This window comes from Takifugu rubripes, chromosome 19 (genome assembly GCF_901000725.2).
Source record: "Takifugu rubripes chromosome 19, fTakRub1.2, whole genome shotgun sequence".
Taxonomy (NCBI): Eukaryota; Metazoa; Chordata; class Actinopteri; order Tetraodontiformes; family Tetraodontidae; genus Takifugu; species Takifugu rubripes.
Window position 1 is genome coordinate 12,558,988 of NC_042303.1, and position 27,801 is coordinate 12,586,788.

The 27,801-nt window shown below is 42.8% G+C and overlaps 1 protein-coding gene and 1 long non-coding RNA gene across 2 annotated transcripts in view; both read left to right on the plus strand.

The window, feature by feature from the left end:
* LOC101072357 (kinesin heavy chain) overlaps positions 1 to 27,801 on the plus strand; it is a 38,890-nt gene that overhangs the window by 1,081 nt on the left and 10,008 nt on the right. Inside the window, exons 2-17 of the mRNA XM_003973536.2 lie at positions 12,008 to 12,095; positions 13,536 to 13,609; positions 13,866 to 13,970; positions 14,474 to 14,522; positions 15,353 to 15,408; positions 15,654 to 15,741; positions 15,928 to 16,052; positions 17,516 to 17,620; positions 18,196 to 18,344; positions 18,979 to 19,127; positions 20,835 to 21,040; positions 21,961 to 22,029; positions 22,398 to 22,604; positions 25,085 to 25,231; positions 26,152 to 26,340; positions 26,626 to 26,743. Coding sequence (XP_003973585.1) covers positions 12,008 to 12,095; positions 13,536 to 13,609; positions 13,866 to 13,970; positions 14,474 to 14,522; positions 15,353 to 15,408; positions 15,654 to 15,741; positions 15,928 to 16,052; positions 17,516 to 17,620; positions 18,196 to 18,344; positions 18,979 to 19,127; positions 20,835 to 21,040; positions 21,961 to 22,029; positions 22,398 to 22,604; positions 25,085 to 25,231; positions 26,152 to 26,340; positions 26,626 to 26,743 — 1,924 coding nt within the window. The remainder of the gene's footprint in view (positions 1 to 12,007; positions 12,096 to 13,535; positions 13,610 to 13,865; positions 13,971 to 14,473; positions 14,523 to 15,352; positions 15,409 to 15,653; positions 15,742 to 15,927; positions 16,053 to 17,515; positions 17,621 to 18,195; positions 18,345 to 18,978; positions 19,128 to 20,834; positions 21,041 to 21,960; positions 22,030 to 22,397; positions 22,605 to 25,084; positions 25,232 to 26,151; positions 26,341 to 26,625; positions 26,744 to 27,801) is intronic.
* LOC115246987 (uncharacterized) lies at positions 951 to 4,225 on the plus strand. The gene is made up of 3 exons (XR_003886085.1): positions 951 to 1,111; positions 3,633 to 3,774; positions 4,153 to 4,225. It is a non-coding gene; the product is annotated as an uncharacterized lncRNA (long non-coding RNA).

The window sequence follows — 27,801 nt, forward strand, 5'->3', positions numbered from 1 at the left end:
AGTTATGGAGCGTTCCTCTGGTTTACAGTAGGAGATTGCAGAGCTCTAAATGTGATTGTGTTTGTTAAGACCATGTGGATGACACACACGCCAGCACACAGACACACAGGAATGTGAGGCGGCATTATTGGGTGTAGGATTGCACAACCGCCTTGTAAATCCTGCCCGTATCAGCAGCACATCCTCCATAAGCAGATTAAACACTGATTATTGTTTTGACAGTGTTTGTGGGAAAAGCCACGCTATCACTGCCGCCTGGAAACCTTCTCGAGCAACTCTTGTAATGTCTTCCAGCAGGCAGCAGCGGAATGAAGAATTCACCCACCACCACAGCATGAAGATGCTGTTTTTGACTCACGCTCCTAAATAATGTATTTTATGTCCTGTTTGGGTTATTTATTGTGTCAGGCTGAGGCAAAGCGAGCCTCATTGAATTATCAAAATAATCAGTAACAGCATAATCTGTCGAAGGGGGAAGATAACATATGCTCTCCGCTTCCTACACTTGAGAGCAGTAACCTTCCAACCTGATATGTGAGAACAATCCTCATCCCTCATTTCTTTCCCTGACTATCTCTCAGGTTCCATCCGTTCAGACGACTGTAATCACAAAAGCAAGTGCGCAGTTTTCGTTTTTGTGAAGTAAGAGAGGTTTTATTCAAAGTGCGCAGGCCTGTTGGGAGTGTAAATTCGGAGCCTGTTGCGTTCCTTTCTGGATGTGCGAATTGAAATTGTTCGGCCATTAGATTTAATCGATTTTAAACATCAGTCAGACAGGCGAGCAGGGCAGCCTGTGGGGCCTCTGTTGATAAAATATGTTGACATATTGGCAGCGCCGACGGTCCCGCAGTTATCTGCTCCACCCAGAAGTTGATTGACAGGGGCCGCGGTTTAAGTCAGCGATTGACCGTGCAGGCGGAATCTCACCAGCGGTTAGGAGCGATTAAAGATTAGCACCGTGGCTTTGAGCCGACGCCTGTTTGAGTGTTTTCCAGGCAGACTCCAAACATGAAGATTCATGGTCACAGTCAAAGGCAGCTCCAGTGAAACTTGAGATGCTGGAACTGCAATTTGCTTTGTGAGACCTCTTCATTGATCTCCTTCCCCCCAGGTCTGAAATGCTGCTTCCAAATTCATTTTGCTTAGTTTATTTGTGGGAAATGTAAACAGCTCCCAGCAGATACAGTGAAAGATACAGCTAATGCATGGGTATTACTGTTTTTTTTTTTAAATATCAATTGCAGTGTTGACAGAAAAGGCAGTGGTTTCTGCTGTTAGAGTACTCGTAGATTCTGACCCAATCCTATTATTATTGCAACAAGCAGCTGTTTTGGTCCCCCATCGGTCCTGAGGGACCCATGCGGCCTTTTAGCTGCTAAAAGCGCCAGTGTGGACAGACACAGCATATGCCTGCCTCCTATTTAGTGCTAGACAGGTACTCCACAGTGAGTTAATGAGAGCCTTTTACACTCAAGAAAAGCCTTCCATGTCTCATCAGCAGCATGAAGTGGCGAGGATAAGAAAAAAGAGTCAGTCAATTGTCCCTGAGAGGCTGGATCATAAAAGAAAAATATCTTAAAATGAACAGGGAATACATACCTCTTTGGAGGATATACAGACCTTTTTTTGACAGATAATGACAAATAACTGCTGTGAACGGCCTCTGTAGCGCTGAGAAATAAGAGCAATCTGAAGAAACCTCACATGTGGATGGGCTCCTTCACCTCTCTCTACAGACTTTATATATGCATTTAGATATAACCGCCCACATACATATTACTATTGTGTTCATGTCAAATGCATGAACGGCCACCAGTCATCTCAACACTCTGTAGTGTGACACTTTAAAATAATGTAATGTCACAGGGGACAGATTGCTTCTCTAATACCTGTGGCAGGAGTTATAATCATAAAAGAAATCGGACTTTGGACGCAGTTCCATGCATAAATAAATAATCATTGCCACTGCAGGGGCAGCAGGATATGGAATTTTCTATTTCCTGCTGCAGGCGATGTGCGCCAGATATCACCACGCACGTGTGCGTCGTTCCAGCGGCAGCGGGGTTTGGGTGAGGGACCTGACCAACGAGAGCAGGACCGGACCGGTGGAGTGAGACTCACATACAAGGAAGAGGAAGGTCTCTCGTTTGTGTTGGTCATTTTGCTGTCAGGCTCAAACTGGAGGTGTGAGTACGTCTTTCGGCGGATGTATGACGAGTGGTTCTTTTCGACCGCCCTGACCCCTGACCTGTCGGGGGTTGCGTGAAGCTGTAAGACTTTATGTGCTTTAAGCTACAATCATCGGCTCGCAGGGCACACGTGTTACAGGCTGTCTGCCCGCAGCCTAATTGATACTCGTGCATGAAGAGTTATTGATTCTCAATTTCTCATTTTTTGCACACCATTTGTTATCGTATGGATTTCCTTTTTCCTGTATGCCTACAAAGCCCCTGGAGAAACACAGGCTGCTGTTTTCACAGGTTGATGCATCTTATTTCCAGGAATAATAAAGGATTAAAACAATCCTGTCAAAAGGTTCAATATGTCATGCCAAAGGCCATACTTTTCAGCATTGCTCCGCTTCATCTTTTTCTTTTTTTTGTTGCTGAGACTTAAAATACAATCACGTGATGTGCTGCTCTGGCAGAAAATACGAACGATAATGTCATTAAAAATTCACAGCAGTTGCGGCTGTGCTCATTGGAGGGCACTTTCTCTTCATTCACTTCATTCGTTGCCAAGGTGCAGAGGCATATAAAATATCTAAGGGTGGGTAAATTGCCACGGATGAAAAAGTCATCTGCACGTCTCGCGTCTTTTTTTTTTCCTTTTTCTATTTATAGTTGCACAGGAGCCACTAGGTCCATTCTCAAGGATGCTACTTTGTGGTCCGCAGGGATCCCTTCATCTCTGGTTGGGGGGATGCTGGCTTTAATTCTATCGCTGCAGCGTGCACACCCTATCCAATTAGGCAGCATAATGGGATTGCTGTGTAGGGTCAAGATCTGCACCGTTAGACTCAAGAAGCAACTGTATGCACTCGGCTGAGGCCTCATCTGCTCCTCCTTCTGTCCCTGTCTGTCTATTTTGATTTTTTTCCATTCCGTGCCCCCACCCCCACCCCCCTCCCCCGGTGCATTTCTTCATGTCATATTTTTGTAGCAGTAATTATTCTGCTACTTGTTTTCTCATGACTCAGCTGTAAATTTCAGGATGATGTGATGAATGGCTCAGTTTAATCTGTCAACTCATCACCTTAATTAATGGCTCCCGGTAGGTTCTGCTGATGGTGGTAGTCTGTGTGTGTGTGTTTGCATGCGTGTGGGGGGGTGGGTTTCTTGTCAGCAGGAATCCAAACCGTCTAACCTGTTATATAACTCCTGTTTCCCCTAATATTAACATTACACTGACCCCATTCGCAGCAGCAGTCACACTCGGCAGCTTTTCCTGCCAGTTCCTTCAGCTCGTCTTTATTTTTATGCGGCATGCACGCGCGCCAGGGTTAGATAAGCATGTGCCAAACTGTCAACATTTTTGCCCGTCCACATTGTTTCCACTCTGACAGCAATGGGCTGTGTCTGCCGTGCATTTTGGCTCTGGGGAGTGTTAATGAAGCATCTTCTCTTCATTAGCCACAGCTCTGCCTATGATGCCGCCTGGTCCCCCATGTCTGCCCTTGGCGTCTGCGGGTAGTGCATCGTGACTAAACGTGCATGTTCACACACGTGCGCGCACATGCCAGGACCCCTGAGCAACTCCTGCTAATTTAGAATGGTAATAAGACAGCTTGGAAGTCCCAAAGAGACCCAAGCTTTCCTGCCCTTCTTCTATTCCCATGAATTAGTTACAATTTAGTTTATTGATCTGACACTCGAGGAAATTGACATCCACCTCTAGGTCACTGTTTTTTTCCTGTCTTAGAGGATCAGTGTTTTTAAATGTACATCACTATTTTGGTTGTTGGTCAAATTAATCGTTTTTATTGGCTTTTTAGAGCATTTCATGAATAAAATCTCTGCAAATGGTCTCATTTTATCTTTGCGCAGACAGGGACTGCTCCCATCCCAGAATTTATAGAGCACTTTATCCTCAACAATGTTACTGACATTTGATGTTTGTTTTTTTTAACACAATTTTCTTGTTTTCACACAGGTCATTTCATGCACAAGAGAAAACCACTTTCAACTGGATTTTAACCCAAAAATAAATGAATAATTTCTCCCTGCTTGCTTTTCCTAGAGTTTCCCTTTACATTTAAGGGTTCATAGTTCATCAAGGAGCATCCATTTAGTCTTTAGATTTTTATGGCATCTGCCATTTTGTTCTGTTCTTATTTCTAATTTATTATTGATTATCTGGCCCATGCAGTTAATAACAGGACTGATAGGCTGCATCTCCCTGGCATGTAAGAGCTTTCTCTGTCAGTTAGGCACCTAAGGGAGCAGCTGGGGGGGGGGGGGGTCACTTGAAGATATGACCAGGACAGCATATATCCTCTTATCCTCTGCTTTATCCTATAATGGTACAGCTCTCCTTCTCACCTTGTGACATTTGCGATTATGTCCCGATTAAGTCTCTTTTGAAATTCATACTTGAATTTGAATATGTTGCCAAGGAAGCGTCTTCCCACATAAAAGCAGAAGGATTCAAGCAGATTTGAGTGACATATTCTTGTAACCATGCTTTGACTTTCTCCATTTACTCTTATATAAATTCATAGAGATCATAACGCCACATAGCGCACTCACTGTAGCTTGGATTATGCACCTTTAGATGAACGGAATAATCTGAATGGGGCTATTTTTCTTTTTCTTAAGGTAAACATGTCACCTGAAAAAGAGAAGAGCTTTCCTTTTCATCAAATACTGAGGATGTTTGGCACAGAGCTGCTGTCAGGGTCCTCTGAGAATTAAATTTGGCTGGATTTACCTTAAGCAGATTGCTTTAAATGCAAGTGGTTGTGGGTAATGGCTTCCTGTACTTAATACCTGAGATATGTCCTTTGAAATAAAATATTCCCCTTGAGACTCAGGACTCTCTGTCCTCCACGCCCAAGCTGGGCTCTTAGGCATCGTCGAAACCAGAACTCTAGCTCTCTGCTCTAGCCTCAGGTTGCTGAACACATTTCATGTTGGACAACTAAACTCTCCATGTTGATCACAGTTTGATATAGTGTTACTATGAATCTGCAACACTGACAACTTGAAAGCGAGTGAAGGAGGGAGCCTGGATATAATGTGACATTGCCGGCCGGCACTGGAACAGTCCAAGTGTCACTTAGGTGACAAGCCGTCTTTGTCATCGCTGACAAGTGTTTTCCTCTCCTTCCTCATGTTTCCATCTCTATTCCTCCCCGTCTGTGCAGCGGAGTCTGCCGTGCTTCCCTGCCTGGACTGTATCTCCTCTGCAGAAGCTTGTTTTGAACACAGAATAAAGAGAACGCTTATGTCCCTGCAGACAAGTTGTTTATAAAATACTCTAACATCATTATTAATATTTGACCGCTTTCCCTGCAACAATGCTCAAAAATTTCTGTTGAAAGCCTCTTTTATAATGTGTAATCCACTTTAATATCCCAAATCCTCATCATATTTTCAAGCTAATCTGGTGGTTGCACATCACATGTGGATCACTTGCTAGATTTGTAATGCCCCAACTCATCTAAATTGGCTGTCCAGTCAACAATAAACAGACAAAAAGCACCAAATAGCATTTATTGATACATTTTGTGAATCCGGGCGATTCCCAACGTTTTAATGCAGCCCTGTTGCATCGCATCACCGTTGGGTTCTTCATCTCCTGCAGATGAAAGTATTCATGGTCCCCAAGTCAGCTCATGTGGGTTTGCTGCCAAAGGCTACATCATTTGACACTTGACACAGCATGTTTAATATTTTTGTTAAAGGCAAAAACTTAGGCCGCAGCCATGAATGCTCAGGTAATACAGTATATTGGACCTTTTAGTTTACAATAGTGGCTTGCCGTGTAATTATTTTCAAACGAAATAATGAACTTTGCAAAAAAAAGAGAGAACATTTTGGCTTGGCGCCAGCGTTGCAAATGAGGCTAAATTGCAAAGTGTCTTGAGTCACGTTGCAGAAACGCAATTTTGCCAGTTTTTGTGTAACCTGCCCCTTCCATTAGATTTTGTAAGCACTTAAACATTACAGGTTAATGAGTAAATTCTACTGCGGCTGGGTTATTGAAGAGCTGCAGGGATACTCTGAGTCTTTTCTTACATTTTCCTGAGAACGGAATAATAGAATTTCCCCAAATGTTGAACCCTTTAATCCCCCATGAGCTTAATCTTCTCCTACTCCCGGAGCTCACCATTCAGCCCTACAGCCAAAACCGTGCTTTATTTTAAAACTTCTGAGAACATTGCTGGCCGCAACAGCAGACAGTTTTTCTTTCTCTCATTAATAAGTCTCAAAAAACAAAAGAAAACCCCACCGTGCACCAACGACTCAGCACCAAATGGTGGAGAGAGCCAGTCTGTGAACGCAAACAAGGCTGCAGCAGCAGAAGTGAAGTCCCTGTTGGTTTTGAGGGAGATGAAAATCTGAATACTGTTTTTCAGTTCACCATATACATACAAGACTATAAATGAATACATCAGATTCAAAAAACAATTTTGATTTTATTAAAGGCAACAGGCGCCCTCTGCTCACTTCCAGAGGTTCCAAGTTTCTCGCTCTTGAGTGGAGCGAGATTTGCTGTGATTTCCTGCCTGCTGCCTCCATCCTTTTGTGGTGAATCTCTCAGGCAGTCATTCTCTATCTCAGCTTCATCAAATAGAGTCAGAAGGAGCTCCTTTTTTCTATCTCTCCACTAATTTCCATCGAAGGTTTGATGTTGCTCTTCTTTTCCAGTCTGAAGCCTGAATCGCCCCCTTCCTTCTGTTTTCCTGCTCCTCGCTCTCCTGCTCCTCTCGGTAAATTATGCACGACGTTCCCCTTCGATGGAAGACTAATTGCTTCAAATCTATCTGTGGATCTTTGAAGGAAAAACTACTCGACTGAGGGAGACGAATGTAATTGCGGAGTGCAGTAATGAGTGTTAACGCTCTAATGTTCTGGCTTAAATATTTGTGAGTAGAGAAGTAACACGCATTCCAGGGAATGCTGTAATACAGTATGTGGAAAATAGCTGCAAGACAACTCAGAAATACTGCCACCCCCTCCCTGGGATCTCAGCGCTCAGTTGTCGCCGAGACGATTTGTCCCGAAGGCAGTCAGGACAAATTTTGTGTGACTGGAGGTTTTGCTGTTTGGGCTTCTCTGTTCTTGATAACAATCACTAATGGCGTCATTATCTTAGCTTGACAACGGCGGCATCAGCAGCACGAACTGCTTCTTCTTGTGTGCAAGGAGGAGATTTATTTTGAAATATAGAGGCTGGCAATGACACTCCCACGCAATGTTTGATTAGAAAGAAAACACGGCCCTCTTCTTCTTTCCCACCTCTGCCGTCAATCCGTACCGCCTCTCACATCAACGCCACTGCAGAGGAGCTGTGGAGCAGAAAATGAGCAGCCGCCTGCCAGTCAGCCCCCCCACCAAACACGTAGGAGGAGGAAGAACACGTGGAGGATCTTATCATCTTGTCCAGCTCTGCTTTATAAAATGTTTGGCTATATATCTCCTTGCTAGTGGGTGAGATGATGTGATATGGAGCTGGATGGAGAGGAAGGCTGTGAAAGGAATGAAACCTCTCTAATTGCGTACCGTTTTTAAAGGTTAAGTAGGACTTTAAGGCAGCATCTCTTTTTGGCTTTGAGTCCTGTTCTCGGTTGGTAGACCTCCATCTGAATTCAAAAGCTGCTGCTTCACCTCTCTTACTCGCCCCATTTTGCATTCTTGCAATATCATTTTCTTGTCCTCACTTTTCCCTCTGTTCTCTGCCGTCTGTTATTTATTGCTCATGGTTGACGAAATTACTTCATTTTTCAACTATCATCCTTTCTCTGTGCTGATTACAGGTTGTTATTCACTCACCCTTTATCAGGCAATTTTAACGCATTAAATAATTCTTCCAATACATCCTATGTTACCTTTTTAATTTTCTCTTTTGCCAGTCTGTTACTCAGCATCTCTTATAACTGCATGTCTAAAATACGTAGGTCCACTATGCCCCAGGTCTCCCAGCATTCCCCGGAATGGTGTGCCCAACTTTACATGCATCGATTGAACTAAATTGACGAACCCCGGAAGATTAGGCAGAGAAATGGACCAGCATTGCTGTTTAGAACATTTATGCTATTATCATGTTTACACAGCACAGGGGATTAGTGCACTAACAGTGGAGCCAATAGAACAAATGTTTAGCAACGGCTTATTTTTCAGCCACCAAATATAACTGATTCATTTTATTCAGCCCATTGATGAGTAAATCATAATTACGCTCACCCTCTTCTCCTTGCATGCGCAGATCTACAAGCTATAATGTTGCAAATGTCTTGTTGGAATTGGCCATAATGAGAACGGATGGGAAGAGCTTTTTTGTACCTGTAATTACAACTAAACCATTCTGAATAAATGGACAGTAAATACAAAATCTCCAAACTATCCCCCATTTTCGATCTCTTATCTTATGTAAAGTTGGAAGTGTGAGCCCCTTGGAGGTGGGTTTTGACTCGCCATCTTACATTAATGCTGCCTGATTTCCTTCTAAAGCTCTTGGGAAATGACAAATTGCATCAGGCCTTTGTAGGTCTCTTTTATAAAGTAGGTTAGAATAGAAGCGCTTAGCTCTCAGAGAAAAACACCCGAAGTCTCTCCACTGACTGCACTGACCGGTTTTCATTTGTCTTTTCTGTTTGCCGTAGCAATATTTTGGTCATTGGACTTGATCGGGTCCTCTAAATAATAGAAAATTGATTTTAAACACCTCGAATGTTAAAAAAATATACTGGTATTATTGTAGCATGGCGTGGCTCATATGAATAACCCCAAACTTAATTTGTTCCCTTTGGTTTCTCATCTCGAAATGTTGGCTTTCATTATTCATCACCATTTTGTTACTGATTTTTTACAAAATATGCACAATGGGGCGGATGTGAATGCTCGGCACAGATGGAAAGTGTTGTGTTCTGACAGATATGTAAAAGCAAAATTTTCCAAATGCGCTTTGAAATCCTTGACAACATAATGAATGTGTTTGGAAACAGAAAGAGAATTTGATAAGATGCAAGACGATGTAGGAAAATGAGGCATTGAGATTGATAATTCAGCTAATGCTGTATTTATGTGCACAGGGGTTTTGTGTTTAAGTTGTTGTTGAATGTATTATTTAAAGGGATGAGAGCACGTTATACTTGGAGGTGCAGGGGATTATGGGTGTATTTTATCTCACGCTGCTATTGCAGACAGATAATCATGGTTTAGACCATCCCCCTGCGATGTATGACTTCAAATGTTCTGACTTAAATGTCATTTTCCTGGCGGCAGATTATAGAAGACCGTAAAGCCTTAGAAGTGTGAATGGCAGCAACATTGGAACCCCTGTAAAATATTGTGACGACTCACCCACCACATGTAGCAGCTTTTTACTGCAGCTCTGATTTCCATCACTTATGCACATGCTTAAATAGCTTTGCTTCCCCCAGTTTTGAAATGAGTGAAAAACTAGTATGGATATACTAGCTGGTGCTTTAACCGACAATACATCCCTCTGGACAACAGTAAAGCTCTTACTTTGGCAGTGAAACTGGGTTTCAAGAGTAGTTCAGAGACCATTATTGTGAGGCCACAAGATAAAAATACCTTTTTACAGACTAGAATGCCATTTAGAGCCTTTTTAAGGTTAATAATGAATAACGATCCCAAGTTGAGCACCATATCTGGTTATAAACAATTTTGAGAACAAGACTTAAATTCTGATTGTTGCACCGTGACCGCAGATCTGCCCCTTTAAAAAATCATCCATCCATCTTCTACCCCCTACATCCCTTCGCACTGCTACTACGGTCAATTCACTTATCCTCCAAATGCATGTCTTTGGACTGTGAGAGGCAGCTGGAGTACCAGGAGAGAACCCAAGCACATATGAGGAGGACCTGGAGCCTTCTTCCTACGAGGCGACGGTGATAACAACAGCAGCTCTGTAACACAGAAAATTTAATTCAGCTCAATTTATTTCAACTCAGTTCAGTTCATATTGCTTCAGAAATAAAATACTGTATTGAGACACTTTACAGGACCCAGAGCCCTCAATGTGTGTAGTGGTGGCAAGGAAAGGCTCTGTTTTAATAGGAAAGAACCTTGAGCAGAACCCAGCACGGGAGAGGAGAAAACACTATCCAAATCAACCAAATAATCCATACATGCGTTACATAAACCTGATCTAAACAAGGGTACACAGAGTACCACAGGATAGATGAAAGATTAACAATGGATTAAAGACTAGTTTAAACCAGCAAAGAAATGATTATAGAGGCTTAATGGGTTTACACTGATCATCCATTTATTATTATGGGAAGAGAGAAAGAACTGATTCTGCGTCAGTTGGTACATCTGTGTTTGTTGATGTGATGTATAATTATATGATCTACAATCAGCAGGTCGGAAATGGTAGCTGTAAATAATGAGTGTTGGGGAGGCTGGTGAAGCCAGGATCATAGAAGAGAGCCCCACCAGGTCAAAATCACGGAGCTCCGGGGTAATGACGCGCTGCACACTAGAACCATGTGACTACATGCAAGGTGACAGACAGGAGAGTGGAGTATATGTGCCTGGTGCATCATGGGAAATCAGCCAACAGCATAAATGTATAAGAGCCCAACTAAGTCATGGTTCATGGTTACCTGGGCCAGCTTTACATGAAAGCGTTATCACAGGGGAGAGTTTCTAGGTTAGCCTTTAAATGATGGATGAATCCAAACTGGGATTCCACAGAAAAGGAGATGGGAAAGCGAATGCTCTGCCTCCTGTTCTACTTTTTTTTTAGAATAGAATAGATCTTTATCGAAAGCCAAAGGGCAAAAAGCAAAAACTTTAAGGATTACCCAAATGAAGCAGTTTGGACAACTGATTAACAGTGAATTACAGTTGTCCAGCCTTGAAGTAACAAAAACGCACAATTGATCTGTTTTTTCCCAGAATGTTTGGAATTTTGACACTATTACATCAGTGAAAGAAGACTGTCCTCTTTTCTTTTATGTTTTTTCTAAAGGATGTCTCATAGTCAAACGTGACCACAAGGTTCGTCAGGGCTTTGAATGTCTTCCTGGCACAAATCTCTGGATGGAAAACATAGTGCACCTCTCATGTAGTCAGAGTTACAAATCAATGTGCTGCTAAAAATGATCAGGTTAAACATGCTTGTGAATTGTCTGTGTTATATAATCGAGAGCTTATCTTCTTATTGTTGCATATTGTAACCGGAGCTATGGGTGGGAACTGTTGCTAGGTACCATCTTCACTGTGTTACTGAATATGCTGCTGTGAGGGAATGTGCAATAAATCAGATGTCACTGGTGTGTGTTAATCGAGTGTTAATGCCGGCCTGGGTGTTAAATATCCATACACCAGCACCAGCATGGGTTGTGGGATGTGTTCATTGATGCCCAGTCCTGTATTTGCTAGAGAAAAAATGAACAAAAATTCCATTCAGTCAACTTTTTTACTGTCTAAAATACATTGTCTGGTTTTGGGTCATTGACTTCCTCTTGCAGTCTCTGCATTTTTACTCATCGGCTTTATTTCTGTCCTCCACTCCATCACTTTACGCTACAACTCCTCCAGTGCAGCCTCTAATGGCTTCACCCTAGACCCTCTCTGTCTCTCTGTCTCTGTCTCTGTCTTTCTCTCTCTCTCTGCTTATCTCACTTCATGTCCTCGAGGTCACCCGGAATTTTGCCAAATGCTTCATGCTGCACTGCACTCATTCAAATCTCCCATTGTCTGTAAAACACACAGAATTTCGAGTCCCACTCGTGATGCGCACCTTTCAGAAATTACAGCTGTGGCTCCTTTTGTGATATAAAGGTCTACTTTGCTGTTTGCAGGGGAAGCCATACGTTTTCGACCGGGTATTTCCCACCAACACCACCCAGGAAGAGGTCTACAACACTTCAGCTAAGCAGATTGTCAGAGGTGAGTTACAGCTTTAGCTTGTGTACAAGATATATGAAAATATACCCCTTAGGAACACTTGCTTATCCTTATATTTCCTGTAAAGTTTACATTTGTGAGCTGTGAGACATGTAATAGCCATGTTATGCTGTGCAGTTTTGTGCATGACCTCCAGCTAAGGCCAAGGTCCCGGGTTCAGCACATAATTGCAGATTACAATGGTCAGAATTGGTGTATCCACATCAAACGGCACAAATAGCCTTGAGAATCGAGTCTTCCTTTTTTCATTTGCTCCTCCCCTTATCTCTAATCCTTTCTCACCCCTGTTAAGGCTTTTTTGTACCACCTACAAAGTGTGTATGTGAACTACCATTGAACTAGTTTTATATGAAGCCTGAAGAGTTTTTCAAGGTGAAAAAGATTACTCTGTAGTTTGAAAGGAAGGAAAATGGCAAGAAAAGATGAACTGCATCGCGGGCTTGCGAAATTTCAAAGGGATTTAGCAAAGTTAAGGAATGAGATGAACCATGAGATTTGAAAGTGTCTGGGAGAAATCTTTCCCGCTGACTGTTCACTCCTTTTCTTTTGCTGAGTTTTTCTTAGCCCTTGTCAGTGTTGTGCTCTTGACCTTATCTCACACCTTTGTTCTTTTCCTCTGAAATTTTCAGTGAGGTGTTTCTGCTGTCTCTAGTCATTTTTCCACCTCATTTACAATACTGACTTTCACTCTGCATGTGTACTTGTGTGTTTTTAACACTAACCACGTCGGCCGTCCATTTCACCATGATGCTTTTATGGTCTCGTCTGGTCGCTCCTGGCAGATCAATTGGAGAAATATCGTATTTATGCTCACTTTATATTTTTTGGAGTGACTCCTAGTGGGTATAGGACTCTGGGTAGGTGTTATTTATTGTGCAGAGGTTGCTCTCTAAGTTGTGCACAGTGTTTTTGGTGGATACAGGCTTTGGGGGCCCTGCCTGATCGATCTGTTTGACTAAAGGTCAAAAGTGTTTGTCATGGCCCGGTTTCTCCTCTGTCACTGTTTTTTGTTCAGACGTGGGTCTGTCGAGCTGTTAATAAAGATGAACGACAGAGATTGCCCCAAAAACAGGAAAATAGAACTTCCAGCTCTCTGGTGACAGGATACACGCTGCCCCCTCCTTTTCTTTCTGATGGAAGTCAAGGCAGATATTATAGAACATCTTACCAAGCTAGTGTACATTCCTGCATTTTTAGTTGCGTTTGGGTTTGATAAAATGGCCAACGCTGACCTGTCCCTTGTGATGGGACAGGTCCTTGACATGAATCCGCCTCACTTCCTTGTTATATGGTGCCAAAATTGCAAGATGGTGCCAAAATTACAAGATTCAGTGGCTTCTGTAGTGACTAATGACAGCTCTTCATCATCATTTGATGTCAACAATTTACCAGTTTTAAACTATTTTCCTCTTTTGCCCTTAGATGTACTGGGTGGATACAACGGGACCATATTTGCTTATGGCCAGACCGCCTCGGGAAAAACACATACCATGGAGGTATATTACATTGATACTATATGATTGAAAAGGTCAACTTATTCCGTGGCAGACAGAGATATATATAGAGTAGACTAGCGTTACATCGTCACAGCAGCTCCCGACTTCCCTTTAATTGCCATCTTTCTTCACAAGGCTTTTGTAGGAACAAGCCTCTTTTAGAAGCGTCTTTGGGGAACAGCCTCGTTCCTTTTTCAGTATTCCTATACTTAAGGCATTTATGCTACTTTCCCCTCTTTCCGCTTTGTTCTCTTAGGGTAATCTTCACGATTCCCAAGGGATGGGAATCATCCCCCGGATCTCAGAAGACATCTTTGAACACATATTTGCCATGGATGAGAACCTAGAATTCCACATAAAGGTTGGTCTCAACTGCCTCATTTGTCATTTGCTGCAGCTGGAGCACAGGGTTGTATTCAGTTCAAAAAGTCAAAAGTTTAGAGTGGAGGTGTGGCGGATGGGAGGGGATAGCTCTTCAAACTTCTGATTTTGGAGAATAAAAGTTAGAAGTCATCCCTGCTGAGGCTGCTGACGGCAGCAGCAAAGCGTCTTGGGTCACTACATCTCAATAGAAGCTCTAAAAGCTAAAAAATGGTTTAAAAAACTGAAGATATCTCTGCCCCTGGTTTATTCTTGCACCAATGTGTCGATCACGGCCAGCTAAAGCTTGAAAAGGTAATGTACGTATATACAAGAATAAGCCCACAGCATTTTTTACATTTCTCTTTTTATTGCCAGTCTTCTAGTAGAGGATAAAGCATGATTAAAAATGAGCCTGCGCCAAACAGCGCAGCATCAGCGACAACCTTTACATCCCATCATTCCCTCTCTCCTTTATCCCCACCTTTTTATGTCAACATGCAGGTCTCCTACTTTGAAATCTACATGGACAAAATCCGGGACCTGCTAGATGGTGCGTATGTGCAGCCTCATCTGGATCTGTAAATACAATCTCATGGGGTGTCTTTAGCTGTTTCCGCCCAGAGAACATGGTCAGAACAGAGTAACTATTGATTTAAACAAAGAACAGCAAGACAACTGAAAGGGAATTCAGAATGCAGTTAACTTTAATTACATCAGCAACGATGCCTGAAATAAATTAGTTATAAAAAGTAAACAGTAGTCATTGGCAACCTAAGCACCAGATATTATACAATCAGCTTCTGTTAATGATGAATACAATTAGAAGAATAAAGAAGAACCTCTACATTGCAGCTGGTGGTTATATCACCAGGATACAGTTTAATATAAGCCACAGCTATAATGGAAAGTCAAGGCAGCGTTCACTATGATTACATCTTTAAATGGTGCCACGGCAACGATAAAACCGGTCTATTTGTATGCAGTGAAGCAGTTGAGGAACATTTAGACTAACAATACCGTTCGTGACAAAAAAGTGAGACGAATTTGAGGCAGGGCACAGAACGCTCTATAGAGACGCCGTCACAGTGCAGGAACTGGGATGATGAAAAAAGTAATAATTCGGAACAATTTCCCTGCTGCAACCTGGAGAAATGCGATCACAGTTGACTGGCTATTCAAAAGCAGGCAATGGTGTGCATGAATAGCTCTGGTTCTACTGGTAGCAGAGCCATCATCCTCATGGTGGGGGGATCCAAAGAAAATGAATTTCGAGCATATTTAAAAACAAATGGACATTGGTCTGGTAACAGTGCAATTTAAATTGTGTTTAATAATTCATGCACCCACAAGATGTCTGACCCCCCCCCCCACTCTCCACAGTGACAAAAACCAATCTGTCAGTGCATGAAGACAAATACAGAGTTCCATATGTGAAGGTGAGTCATCGGCACTGCGGCCTGATTCTCTTTGACGTTGGGCCTCAGCATTACAGATTGTTGCATGCATATAAAGGCAGAGCAGATTCGATAGATTAGTGCAGATTTGCACCCGTAACCTGCAGGGAATGTGCATATATGGAAGGTTTTGTGCAGCCTAATGCAGCGCGTTGTGTATATTTCGGTACAGATGTTTGTTTGTTTTCCTGGGAATGAATGAGTGTTTGTGCTTTGTTTTTAATAAGGGCTGCACGGAGCGATTTGTCACGAGCCCCGAGGAAGTTATGGATGTGATAGATGAGGGCAAGCTGAACCGCCATGTTGCCGTTACCAGTGAGTCACGCTTGTTGGTTCTGCAGATTTCTGCTCTCACCCATTATTTTTGGGTTTGTTTTTTTATTTCTTTGATCGCAGTTCAACTCTTCTAAGGTGCAAGGGTGAGAAACATAAGCTGTGAAGTCAACTAATTTGTTCAAGGAGTGTTAATGGGCTGCTTGTCTCTCCCCCCTTCTCCTCAAGACATGAATGAGCACAGTTCCCGAAGTCACAGCATCTTTCTGATAAACATCAAGCAGGAAAATGTGGAGACGGAGCAGAAGTTGTGTGGAAAGCTCTACCTCGTCGACCTCGCCGGCAGCGAAAAGGTAAACTGCTTTTTATTTCTTTAGGAATATTTAAATTCACTGCCAGCGCCAAGGCTTAAAATAAAACAGTTCAATAAAAGGAATTTAGAGCTAAACTGGAATTTTTCCCTTAATTAATATTCGAGTGTGAGTGTAAGAATTAAAACCGCCCACATTGAACGTTTCAGTGGAAAAAACTGGCTTCTCGCGTTCTATTGGATGTGGACTTGTTGCCTTTGTGACGCAGTGACTCAAGCTCTGATAAAGAGCTCGATGCCAATCTAATTCTCCAGATCCCAAATCAGAGAACTTCCTCACCTCAAATCCACTCCCAGAGGACAGGTGTCCAAGTCTGGGAGCCAAGTCTGGGAGCCAAGGCTGGTTACCTGCGGGGTCTCCCCAGATCTTCATGCTAAATTCGATGTATATCAACGCTAGTTTCCATCTCTGCGGGTCAGGAATATTTCCTCACAAATATTATTTTCCTTTGTTTTGGGTAGCTTTTAGAGCAAGTTTTCAGTCCATATCATTAAACAGAGTGACCAAGAGCTTCTGCTTCTCCTCTCTGAAGAATTTAAACCTGAGTCGTCTCGCCTCATTATGCCGCGCCTGCAAAGGCTTGCGCTCTGTAGGTCGCCTCTAAAAGGCAGATAAAACCCCACATCGGAACAGCAGCCATCTTCTGCGGTCAAAGTAATGCAGATACGCAATTAAATGTGCTCAGAGCAAAACGGTAACAGAGTGTTGACAGAAGCTGGCATCCTTGGGTTGCAACAAAGCGCTGATGCTGTATCTTTAAGTGTGGGTCATCCCTGCGGGGGTGGGAAGAAAGGAGGAAACGGTTCGAACACAACTTCTTAGATGTTTCAGCTTAACATTGTTTAACAGGAGGTCCTTGGATGCAGCGGAGGGCTTTGATATCAACTTGCTCTCATCTATAATTAAGCACGTCATTATCTAACCATAAATAATTACATCCCAGAACGACCATGTGTCTGTTGTGCCTCTCCAATTAAAATGTAATGCCTTGCATCTCCAAACCAGCCTATCTGTACAAGCTGTTTATGGCTGCTGCAATCACAACAACACCTAAAATGCTCTTTTTATATGCTTATGCTCTCCTGGAAGGATACGGGCTCACTGAGGAGATAATCCATTTTGGTGGCACTAATTGGGTTTACTTGGATGTGCTGAGTTTCTCGGCAGGTGTTGAGGATTTTACTGGAACGAACGGTAGAATTTCAAGAAAATTGGATGTTAATTTACCGCATGTTCAAAGCTTTATGTTCCAGACGTGCGAAATCGGTTAATGTGCGATGGTAGCACAAGGACTAGTAATAAAACTAGAATATTGGTTTAAAGAAGAATTCAAAAATTCAACGACACTGCTCTAGTGAACCTAAAAAAGTTGAGTTTTCAGTTCAAGGAGTTGCATATTAACATTTCTCTGACTAATTGCTCTTATGTGTGTGTATCTGTGTCAGGTCAGTAAGACAGGTGCAGAGGGAGCAGTCCTGGATGAGGCCAAAAACATCAACAAGTCTCTGTCAGCCCTGGGAAACGTGATCTCAGCCTTGGCTGAGGGAACGGTACGGTGGAGCCATGCTTCCCTCCTCTAGCGTGTCGTATAGCGGCGCAAAGCTTTTCCTGTAGGATCTTTGTTTTGAACAGATGTCTGATACATCCTTCAAAGCAACATTTTTAGCAAACGGGCCAGCGTGCAGCCACAGTGTCATTATTCTCCCTCCCCTGAATGTTGTGGATAATGCATAAAAGTATTTTGGATATTACTTTTTATGACTGTAGGTCTTCTGAATCTGAATAAGCTGTCACGCACAAATCTCATAAAAAGACAAGAAAATATTAGATTGATGGTAGATTGAACCCATGCGGTGGATAAACTTAATCCCAGGCTTTTACTGAATCCTCACATATTGATATTCAGTTTTAAAACTGGATGAGATGAATCCTACAGGGACACGGTTGCTAGATTTGGTCCCCTCGCCCGTCAGCTACAAATTGTTACAGTGTGACAGTTGAATAAACCAATAAAATTGGCCGGTCTGATTGGCAAGTTTTCATTGATGCAACAGTTCTCCTCAATCTTTTAATCCTCTTTTTGTGCCGTGCTGACCATCACTGCATCCTTCTCTCTCCCCCTCAGAAATCCCACGTGCCGTACCGTGACAGCAAAATGACCCGCATCTTGCAGGACTCTCTGGGTGGGAACTGCCGCACCACCATGTTCATCTGTTGCTCTCCCTCCAGCTACAATGACGTGGAGAGCAAATCCACCTTGATGTTCGGCCAACGGCAAGTCGCAAAATGGTCACTGACTGCTGCAGGATCGATTATATTCTCTGTTTAGGCTCTGATTTAGGCTCAGTGTTTAGCCTACCACAGGTGCATTACATAAGTGATCCCTCTGTGGTGACAGGACCTTAAATATTACTGCTTGTCTTGCTAGCGTCAGGGAATTAATTAGCGTTTTCTTAGTGGAGTGTGAAATGAAGTCGTAGTCGCTAATTCAAAATTCACAGCCGGAGTTAAGTGCAGCAGCCGTAGCGGCATAAATGTTTCAGCTCTGATGGTGTGGATTTACGTCATCCTTGAGCAATAATTTATAGCCCCACGTTAGAACCTCGTGGTTTTTAACATCTCATTGTAAATATGTTTTAGGAGGTTTCCTGTTTGGATTTTGTTTTAAACAAAGAGACAGATATTCCTCCTTTTCCATGGTCCACCAAAAACAGCTGGCACAGATCCCATTTACATGGAAATTAATGAGGTGCAGGCCATTTTCATTGAGCAGCCACGGCTGAAATATGGTTTCTGACAGTCCGATTCTCTCCACTTTTTGCTCTTTTGTCATTTCCTGCATCTTGCCTCATCCCCATCCTCTCATTTCCACTCCACCCGTGTTCCTCCCCCACCTCCCTCCAATTAGAGCCAAGACCATTCGAAACACTGTCACGGTGAACTTGGAGCTGACCGCCGAGCAGTGGAAGAAGAAATATGAGAAAGAAAAGGAGAAGAACAGGTCAATGAAGGATACCATTCAGAGGCTGGAGGCTGAGCTGGAGCAGTGGAGAAGTGGTAATACTCCCACCATTATCAGACTGGTCCCCAAAAAGAGGAGAATAGAAGAGAAGGGAATGAGAAAAACTGTTGCACAGCCTTATTTTTACTTTAAGCTGTATTATAACACCTTAATTAACACCACAGGTTAAAATAATTCATATAGTTATGAAAAATATTGTAAATTTCAGGGAAAAAATAAACTAGCTGTTGTTTTCTTTGAAGGATATTTGCGGAAAAATAGGATTTAAGTAAAGCAGCAAATGTCAAGAGACGCCAGACGGTCCCTCATAAAACCAGGCACAGTCTCCTTGTTCCAGTCATTGTTCATGCATGGAGGAGCACTCACTGCCCATATTGAGATATTAACAGCCCGATTCCCAGAGGACATTGTTTTCAGTCTGTGTGTGGATTTAAACTCCCTTGGTATCATCAAGACACACGCAAGCGGTGAAGCAGCCAGACAAGCTGGCTGGTCTCAGGCCCCAAACACTCATGACATCCTTTTTTGGGATGTTGCATTTATGTCATTCAGACTTTCACACTTTGTCTAATTTGACTGCACTCACATTGTGCTAAAATATCGGAGGCTTTATTTGATTAATCCCGTTAATACTTCACTGATCCTCTCACACCCGAGCACATGCATGTGCACAAACCTGTGCACACTTGCTCCCACATCTCTCCGCATACATCCTCTCCTGCCAGGCTGGAGCCGGCTTTAAATGCCGATCCTCTTGATTGCAGTGATTGGCTGACATTTAAGCTTTGTAATGAATCCCACCGCGCGTTCCTCTTTCTTTGTCCTCAGTGATCGAGCTGAATTTTAAAACTGCCCTAACACGTCATTATTGAGCACCTATCAGCGGAATCGATTCCTGGTCTTGCACCATTCCCCTCAGTTATTCTCTGAACAGCACAATCGCCACTGTCTCATCTCAGCATCTCCTCTTTTGTTCTGAGTCTCTCTCGCAATTTAGAGGTTGTAATTCCCTAATGGATCATTTTGACAATACTGTTACCCCTGTTCACCCCTCAGTGCCCCCTTATAACTTACTCTCCCCAAGTCAGCGCTCCCTTAATAATTATCGTTGACCTCCACCTCAGACAGATTATTTGTCTCTTCAGTTCAGAACGACCCACAGGGTTTCCTCCTGAGGCCACTGTGTTTGCACATTGTGTTGCATTTGGATTCAGCAGCCTTTATTGATTTAAAAACTCTAAAAGTCACATTGTGCACATTTTATTTGCAGTGTTGCAGTTATGCATGCAGTTGCAAGTGTTAAATGTTACAGGATATCAACAGTATCAGCTCCTCATTGTGATTAATGAGACTGATGCCGCCTGAGGGCCGCCTGAGGGCAAGAATCAAGCTCTGCTTCCACTAATACTTCAGCCAGTCCAGGCTGCTCTCTCTCCGTTCTCCACCACATTAGATGCTTGTGCTCGTGCACAATTAGCCTACTCAAACCACTTTACTGCCTTCAGGGTCAAATTCTTCATCAAATGAAGCAGGCTGAAAAACGCCGGTCACCTGAAAGATACAGTACATCTGCTGTTGAAGCGGAAGATGATTATAGTACCAAAAAGATTTAAATCCAGTATATAAATATATTCATAAGTAAGAGAAGGGCCCATGTTTAAGGATAACATGCCTTAGTTACTGATCCTGTGATGTATCATAATTAAAAATGTCACTTAAACTCCTCTGTTGTGCTGCTTCAGGTGAGGATGTTGTGCTGGAGCGGCTGCAGTCAGAATCACAGGAGGACCCCCTGGTGTCAGGTGAATCGGAGGAGCCGCTCCTCGACATCTGCAGCCCCTGCAGCTCTTGTTCGTTGGCCTCCTCCATAGTGGTTCACATCTCCGAGGAGGAGCGGCAGAAATACGAGGAGGAGATCCGCAAGCTCTACAAACAGCTGGACGATAAGGTGAGGAACGGAGGACTGTTTGTGAACATGAACGCACATCTGCATGCACACACATTACACGAGTTCATGGAGCGAAACGCGCATGCATTATTTATGTTAATGAATTCAAGATCAGCTTCATAATTTAGTCCCTCTATGTAGATGGAATTCATCAAAAGCAGGCATCTGCTGTGCTCCATAAAGCTAGATCGGCAGATTTTACTGTTTAATTTAGTTAACTATGTGCGCTGCATCTGTGTTGTGACTAATATTTACCATGATTTTGATAAAACACCTTTGTTATTTTCCACATGCACACATCTATGGAAATTTATGCTAATTGGGATGCTAATTATCCATATTCCTCCTCTGATTTTGCAGCATTTTTGTAGATCATTCTTTACTACACACTATATATGTGTTGGCGCCAAGAAGGAGCTCGTTATAAAAATCTGCTTGATTAATTGCCGATTGCACAGGAAGTGTTTTCATAAATGAATCTTTATTAATCTCTCAACCTAAAATAAACCACTATGCATCCTACACAAAATAACAATATATATTAAACATATATTTACATGGGGCTAATTTTTCAGTGATCCATGATGAAGTTAATGTGCCGCCTGTGTGTGCTTTCACTTGGATACATTTCATTGGAGGATACAGAGCAGCAAAAACCACCAAAAAAGAAAATCCACACCAATTATGATATTAAAATAAACAATAAAAATAACACAAAATACCAGGAAACTGAGTTTTATAGATTGCTCCTTCATATGGAAACTTACCAAATATCAATTTTAGCATCAGAGCTCAGAACCTCTGAAGCTGAAAGTGAAACCAAAAGTAAACGAGTTGACAATGTGGACTTTACCAGTTTGGGTAAGACGCCACGCTGCAAATGAACTGCTGCTATACCATGTGTCTCTGTTTCACCCAAGGATGACGAGATCAACCACCAGAGCCAGATGGTTGAGAAGCTGAAGGAGCAGATGCTCAAGCAGGAGGAGGTACGAGAACTCTGCTGTACAGCATTGGGCGGTTTGACTGAGTGGCAGACAGTATCGCTGCAATCCCAAATACAGAAACTGAGAGTAATAATAGAATACTGTCTAGCTTCTGAAACAAAGGCATTCGCAAGTAGTTCTGTGTAAACAACCTCTAGAAATTAGAATTCCTTAAACGCCACAAAAAAGGAAATGCAATCCAGCCCTTTGTAGCACTGTACTGTTGCTGCCTGGTGATTGTACGAGTGGTATAAACAACTCTGTGCTGCTCAGTAATTGGTTGGCGGTACAGAGGGATTTGGTGGAGAGATCGTTACAGCCATTATGTAAACATTGACAGTATAGATTCTGCTGTTCTCTGCCTCCCTCAGCTCCTGGCCTCATCCCGCGGTGACAGCGAGCGGGTGCAGTCGGAGCTCTGCAGGCTGCAGACCGAGAACGACTCGGCCAAGACCGAGGTGAAGGAAGTTCTCCAGGCCCTGGAGGAGCTGGCGCTCAACTATGACCAGAAGAGCCTGGAGGTGGAGGAGAAGAGCGTCCAGAACAAGCTGCTGGCTGAAGAGCTTGCTAAGAAAATGGTGGGTTTGAAGAGAAAATGGGAACCAGAGTCAGAGCAGCAAAAGAATGTGAAGAAATACATAAGGAATCAAGTCAAATTGAAACTGGCTGAAAGAAAATGTAACAGACTTCAAACTGCTGAATGGAAAAAATGTTAACAAGAAAATGCGGATAATTGCAGATATAAACATTTAAAAGTCAGAACGATGAAAGATCAGTGCGAGACGCCGATGCTATTAACCTGAAACAACTCATCATAAATGCTCTACAGCCAGAAGCATTTGCTTTATAGCTTGATGCTTTTTGCTGTTTCACACTGAGGTTCGGTGCCAGCTGCAGCTGCAGGAATCAGCTGTATGGAATTCAGTCGGATTTGCCAGCGTCTGTACATTTTACTTGCTCATTTTCTCTTTTTGTATTGTGCAGCGCTGCTTCCTAGGCGTATCCAACTGATTGCAGCTGGCGTTTGAGTTGCAAAAGTCCCAGTTTTGTTATTTAGGTTGATCTTAAAATGTGTCTCTCCAGATACACGAGCTCTGAGGGCTCAGTTTGTTCAAGGGGCATTATTCACCTTCTGACAGTCTCCTCAGCGTTACACGCCCATTTTAACAAGCTGGAGCTGTCTGTCTTGTTCAGATGCTGCAGTTACCGGAAGATTCGACATCTAAGCATTTATCAAGTTGACTTAAGTCAGCCGAAAGGATGTTTTTCCTCTCCGTCCTCACAGCTCACCTTCACATTTGTGCTGCCGTGATCTCTGAGCCGCTGACCTCCCACAGAATCCTCCAGAGGATGCTGCTGCCAGGCGCTGACATTATGTGATTGTGCAGGAATCACACCGCGCTGAAAAACATCACTCCAGCCTGTTGCGCCTCTTTTCAGCCTTTTTGATTCTTAATTCTGCTGCATCGTGGCTGTCGAATTCCTGTGTGGAGTTTTGACATGTTCTGCTCTGATAGCACCAAAAGCAGATCAGATGATTTTGAAACGGCGCAGTGGTGTATAATTCATCAACGCTCCCTAACTCACCTCTGCACCTGGGAACAGGGGGCCGTGCCATTGCTCCTGGTCCCTGCCCTTTATTCTCTCCTTTTAGCACCATCCATCATCCATCCATCTATTCTGTGTCAGTGTTCATCATTAACTTTGTCTTTTTTCCAATGTCCTCCGTACTCAATTAGCTTCATTCATGGATTTTATCTATTTTTATCTATTTCAATATTTACAACCGCTGTTCACCCAGTTGACATGTTGGCACAGATGGGGCCTGGAAATTGATCAAACATCTCAAGGTGCAAGCAGGAAATGATGGAGCCTTCTCTAAAGGAGAGTGTGTAATCAAAAGGATTAGTGATGCGTTAACTTGCCTGATGATTCAGTGTGACGGTAACTAAAACACACCTTTAAAAATAGAACTCAAGTGCGTAATTCATGCCACACAATAAAGCAGCCTGAGTTTCTGTAGCACCATATTTATTCAAAAAAAGACACGACCAGACAGGATCGTGTCAGAGGTGTCAGAGGAGTCAATATTTATGTAACGTTTGCATGAAATGAAAACATCAAAGTTGGCATCTGTGTCATTTGGGAAGAAAGTGATGACAGCAATTTAAGTCAGGAATGAATCCTATGGTACATATTTGCCTGCAACTGCAAAGGTTTTTCATGTGTTTTGGGTAGTTTGCATGCAGGCGTGGCTGGTTGAACTGAATGTGAAAGATGATCATTGATTTCACAGTAATGAAACAAACCTGGAAAAGTTGATGAACGGTGAATCACAATCACTTTAACCCCTGGGTATAATGCTGCATCTCTAATTATGTTGCAGAATATACACAAGTCCTATTATTGTTGAATAATTTCATCAGCAGGGACCTCTGTCTCTCTCTTTCTATCTTGAAAACTACCTTACTCATCCAGGGGGAACCGAGGTGGTCAAAACAGATGAAAATTATGCTGAATTTGATTTACAACAAACAACAACTGATGACTCTAATGTGTAAATTCTGCCGGGGACAATTTTAGCTAATCAAAACATTACACACTCGTTACGGCTCATTCTTCAATGCCGCACAAATAAATTCAGATTCAAAAGCCAATGTTGGCATTAAAAAGGTAGAATGTGGGGAAAAGTGTGCGTTGTATTAATGTCCACGATGGCTTTAGATTCTGCCTCTCGAAAAATAAGGGAGAAGGATAAAATGAACTCCCCCATTTACTCTTTCTTGATGCTTTCATCCCACATCAGCAAGCCCTCAGACCCTCTCTCAGTACTATATTGATTTCTAATTTACTGGCCATTATATTTTGCCGCTTGGGTTCCTCGGTTGAGGTTGGGTTAGTGTCTCACAGGTTAAATGACTTTCCCTCTCAGTGCTCTTTGCTATACATTTTGGCCCCTCATTACTCACCCCTGTTGCATCCCGTCGGCCTGTATTTTCTCTCTTTTTCATCTTCTTTCCTCCCCTCCCTTTTCTTCTCTTATGCTCTGCGCACGCAGACGCACCTCGTGGCTTTGGAGGTGGAGCTGTCCCGTATCCAGGAAGTGAGCAGCCACCAAAGGAAACGCATCGCTGAGATTCTCAATGGGATGATGAGGGACCTGAGTGAGTTCAGCACCATTGTTGGAAACAGAGACATCAAGCTGGTGAGTGGGGAAAGAGTGACACTCATGCACTTCACTCTCAGTTTGGTTATCTTGGAAAATGGATTTTGATCACACGGTAGTTTGTTGTGACATCAAGGTATATTTGCAAAGGAGTTTGGCAAAACATGACAAAAGATGCTCTCAAACATAGAATAAAGCAATGAAGCATCCATGACAGGAACCGTATTTGGGTTAAGCAATCAGCACAGCCCCCAGAAGGGCACATCCATGAGCACAAATGGCCCGGAGGCGTGCTCTATCCCCCAGGATCGCGTCAGTAAAGGTGGAGGAGATACCGGCAGACAAGTTTACCAGGACAGGTGGAAGAGGCCGTAGGAAAGAGACAACCCCGCAGTCTGGAGATGTCGTAGAGAACATTGTGCTGCCTGTAACAGCCTCCAGCGTGAATGGTGTCTCAGTGACGGTTTTCCAGATAGCCTGATTGCTGTTGGGTCGGAGGATGAGGTTCTACCATCCACTGTTAAACCGGGTGCTGAAGCATGCTTTTTTATCCACTTCCACTTCTATCCCTTTCCTTTACGATTCTCAATCCAGTCATCAGTGGATTCATTTTTAATCCAATTAGTCCATCTTACATTACTTTGTTTTCACCAAATTACACTTTGGTTTTAATAAATATTTCTCTCATGGAGATCTAGGACGTGTGATGTCAGTGCTTTCATTACAGTTTCTCTGATCACTCATATGTGGCGCAAAGGCTGATGGGCTATTGGATATCTGCAGAGTTTGACTAAAGCCTTGAAGTATGACAAAAGTCAGATAGAATACAAGATTCAACATCTCTTGCATTGCATAGATCAGACACCCCCCCACCCCCACCACCCCCTCCCAAATCTACATTCAATCTTAACAACATTTCTGCTGACCTCTCACTCTTCCTCCTCCTCATTCGTCTCCAGCCTGTGGAGATCACCGGCGCGATCGAGGAGGAGTTCACCGTCGCCCGTCTCTACATCAACAAGATAAAGTCAGAGGTGAAATCCATGGTGAAGCGCTGCCACCACCTGGAAGCCCTTCAGACGGAGTGTCACCGCAAGATGGAGGAGACAGGCAGAGAGCTGTCTTCATGTCACCTGCTCATTTCACAGGTGTGGTGCAGCGAGGGAAGGGGAGTATCGATGGAGAAATCAGCACATTTTGCACTGTTTTCAGCATCACTCTCAAGAACTTAGTGTCAATTTTAATTACCACTTAAATCCCCTTCATTTGGAATCTTGAATCATGGTACTTTTTGCTAGCTGTTTGCATTTTATTAATTCGCCTAATTTACAAATGAGCCTATTTACTTCAGACTAGATTATATTTTCTCTTCCTCTAAGAGGACTCCTCTTCATCAGCCTGATGCGTCTGCAATGCTGCGTTTTAACTTTCAGCACGAGGCAAAGACTCGCTCACTGACTGAGTACACGCAAAATTTGGAGCTGAAGAAAAGGCGCTTGGAGGAAAGCTACGACTCCCTGAGTGAGGAGCTGGCCAAATTACAAGCACAAGGTAAAACAAGGAACAATAGAATCATCAGACTTCTTTCTAGTGTCAGAAGTACAGCAGTGACTTTCACAAGATTTTATGTAACAACAGTAAGATTCAGATGAATCAGATGAGAGATCCCTTAAAGGGAGGTCAAAGCATTTGATAGCCTCTGTTGGTGGGCTGCAGCAGCAAGGAAAGGAGCCACTCTTACCCTTATTATTGGAGACAGGAAACTGGAAAGAAGATAAAATGAAATAAAAGTCTCCTAGGCCAGAATCCTTTAAAGATAGTTTACACAAAGAACAGTTCAATAAACATTGTGACCAATGTGATTACAGAGGAGAATTGTTTTTTTTAGTGCTGATAATAAAATCGTTGACATATTTTCAAGGTCACCCAAGGAAGAAAGAGCATTTATTCACTATTTAACATAAAGTAAAAATATTGAAATGCTCCTATTGGCAAAGCAGATGATTTATGGGTCGACGTACGCAGGTGCTGGAGCAGATCCGCTCAATAGCTTTCAATAGAGATGTTGAAATTAAAAACTGCAGCTCTAAAGATTTCTTATATTCAGATTCTGTTGACTGAACAGCAATAGCGCCGTCACCTTTTTACCCCAGGGTTAGCATTTTACACCCACCAAACTGCAGACTGTAGACGCCAGTTTGAATTCCAAAACTAGGGTTTACATGAGAAAATGGCATTTCAGCTGACTATAACAGAATGTCAGTGCATTTCATTTCCACTTCACAAGGACTGATAGAAGGTGACTCCTCACTTGCAGCTCTTTTCAGGTTTCAACAGACAGTTTCAGCCTGGAAATGTTGAAAAAAAAAACCTGAAATAAAACAGAAAAAAAATCCACTCAGTGGCTCCTTAGAGGCTCGTAAACACCTCATGGCACCGGCAGGAATATATGAATAATAGATTACATTTTAAATTCAAATTAATTGAATGAATTTATTTTGAATTAAAGTAACTCCTCGTCTACGGAGTCCGACTAACTCATACTGAAGTCCCTTTTCCCTGATGTATTGATTAACCTGTTGCTTTAAAGGCAGGTAAATCAATTTCAG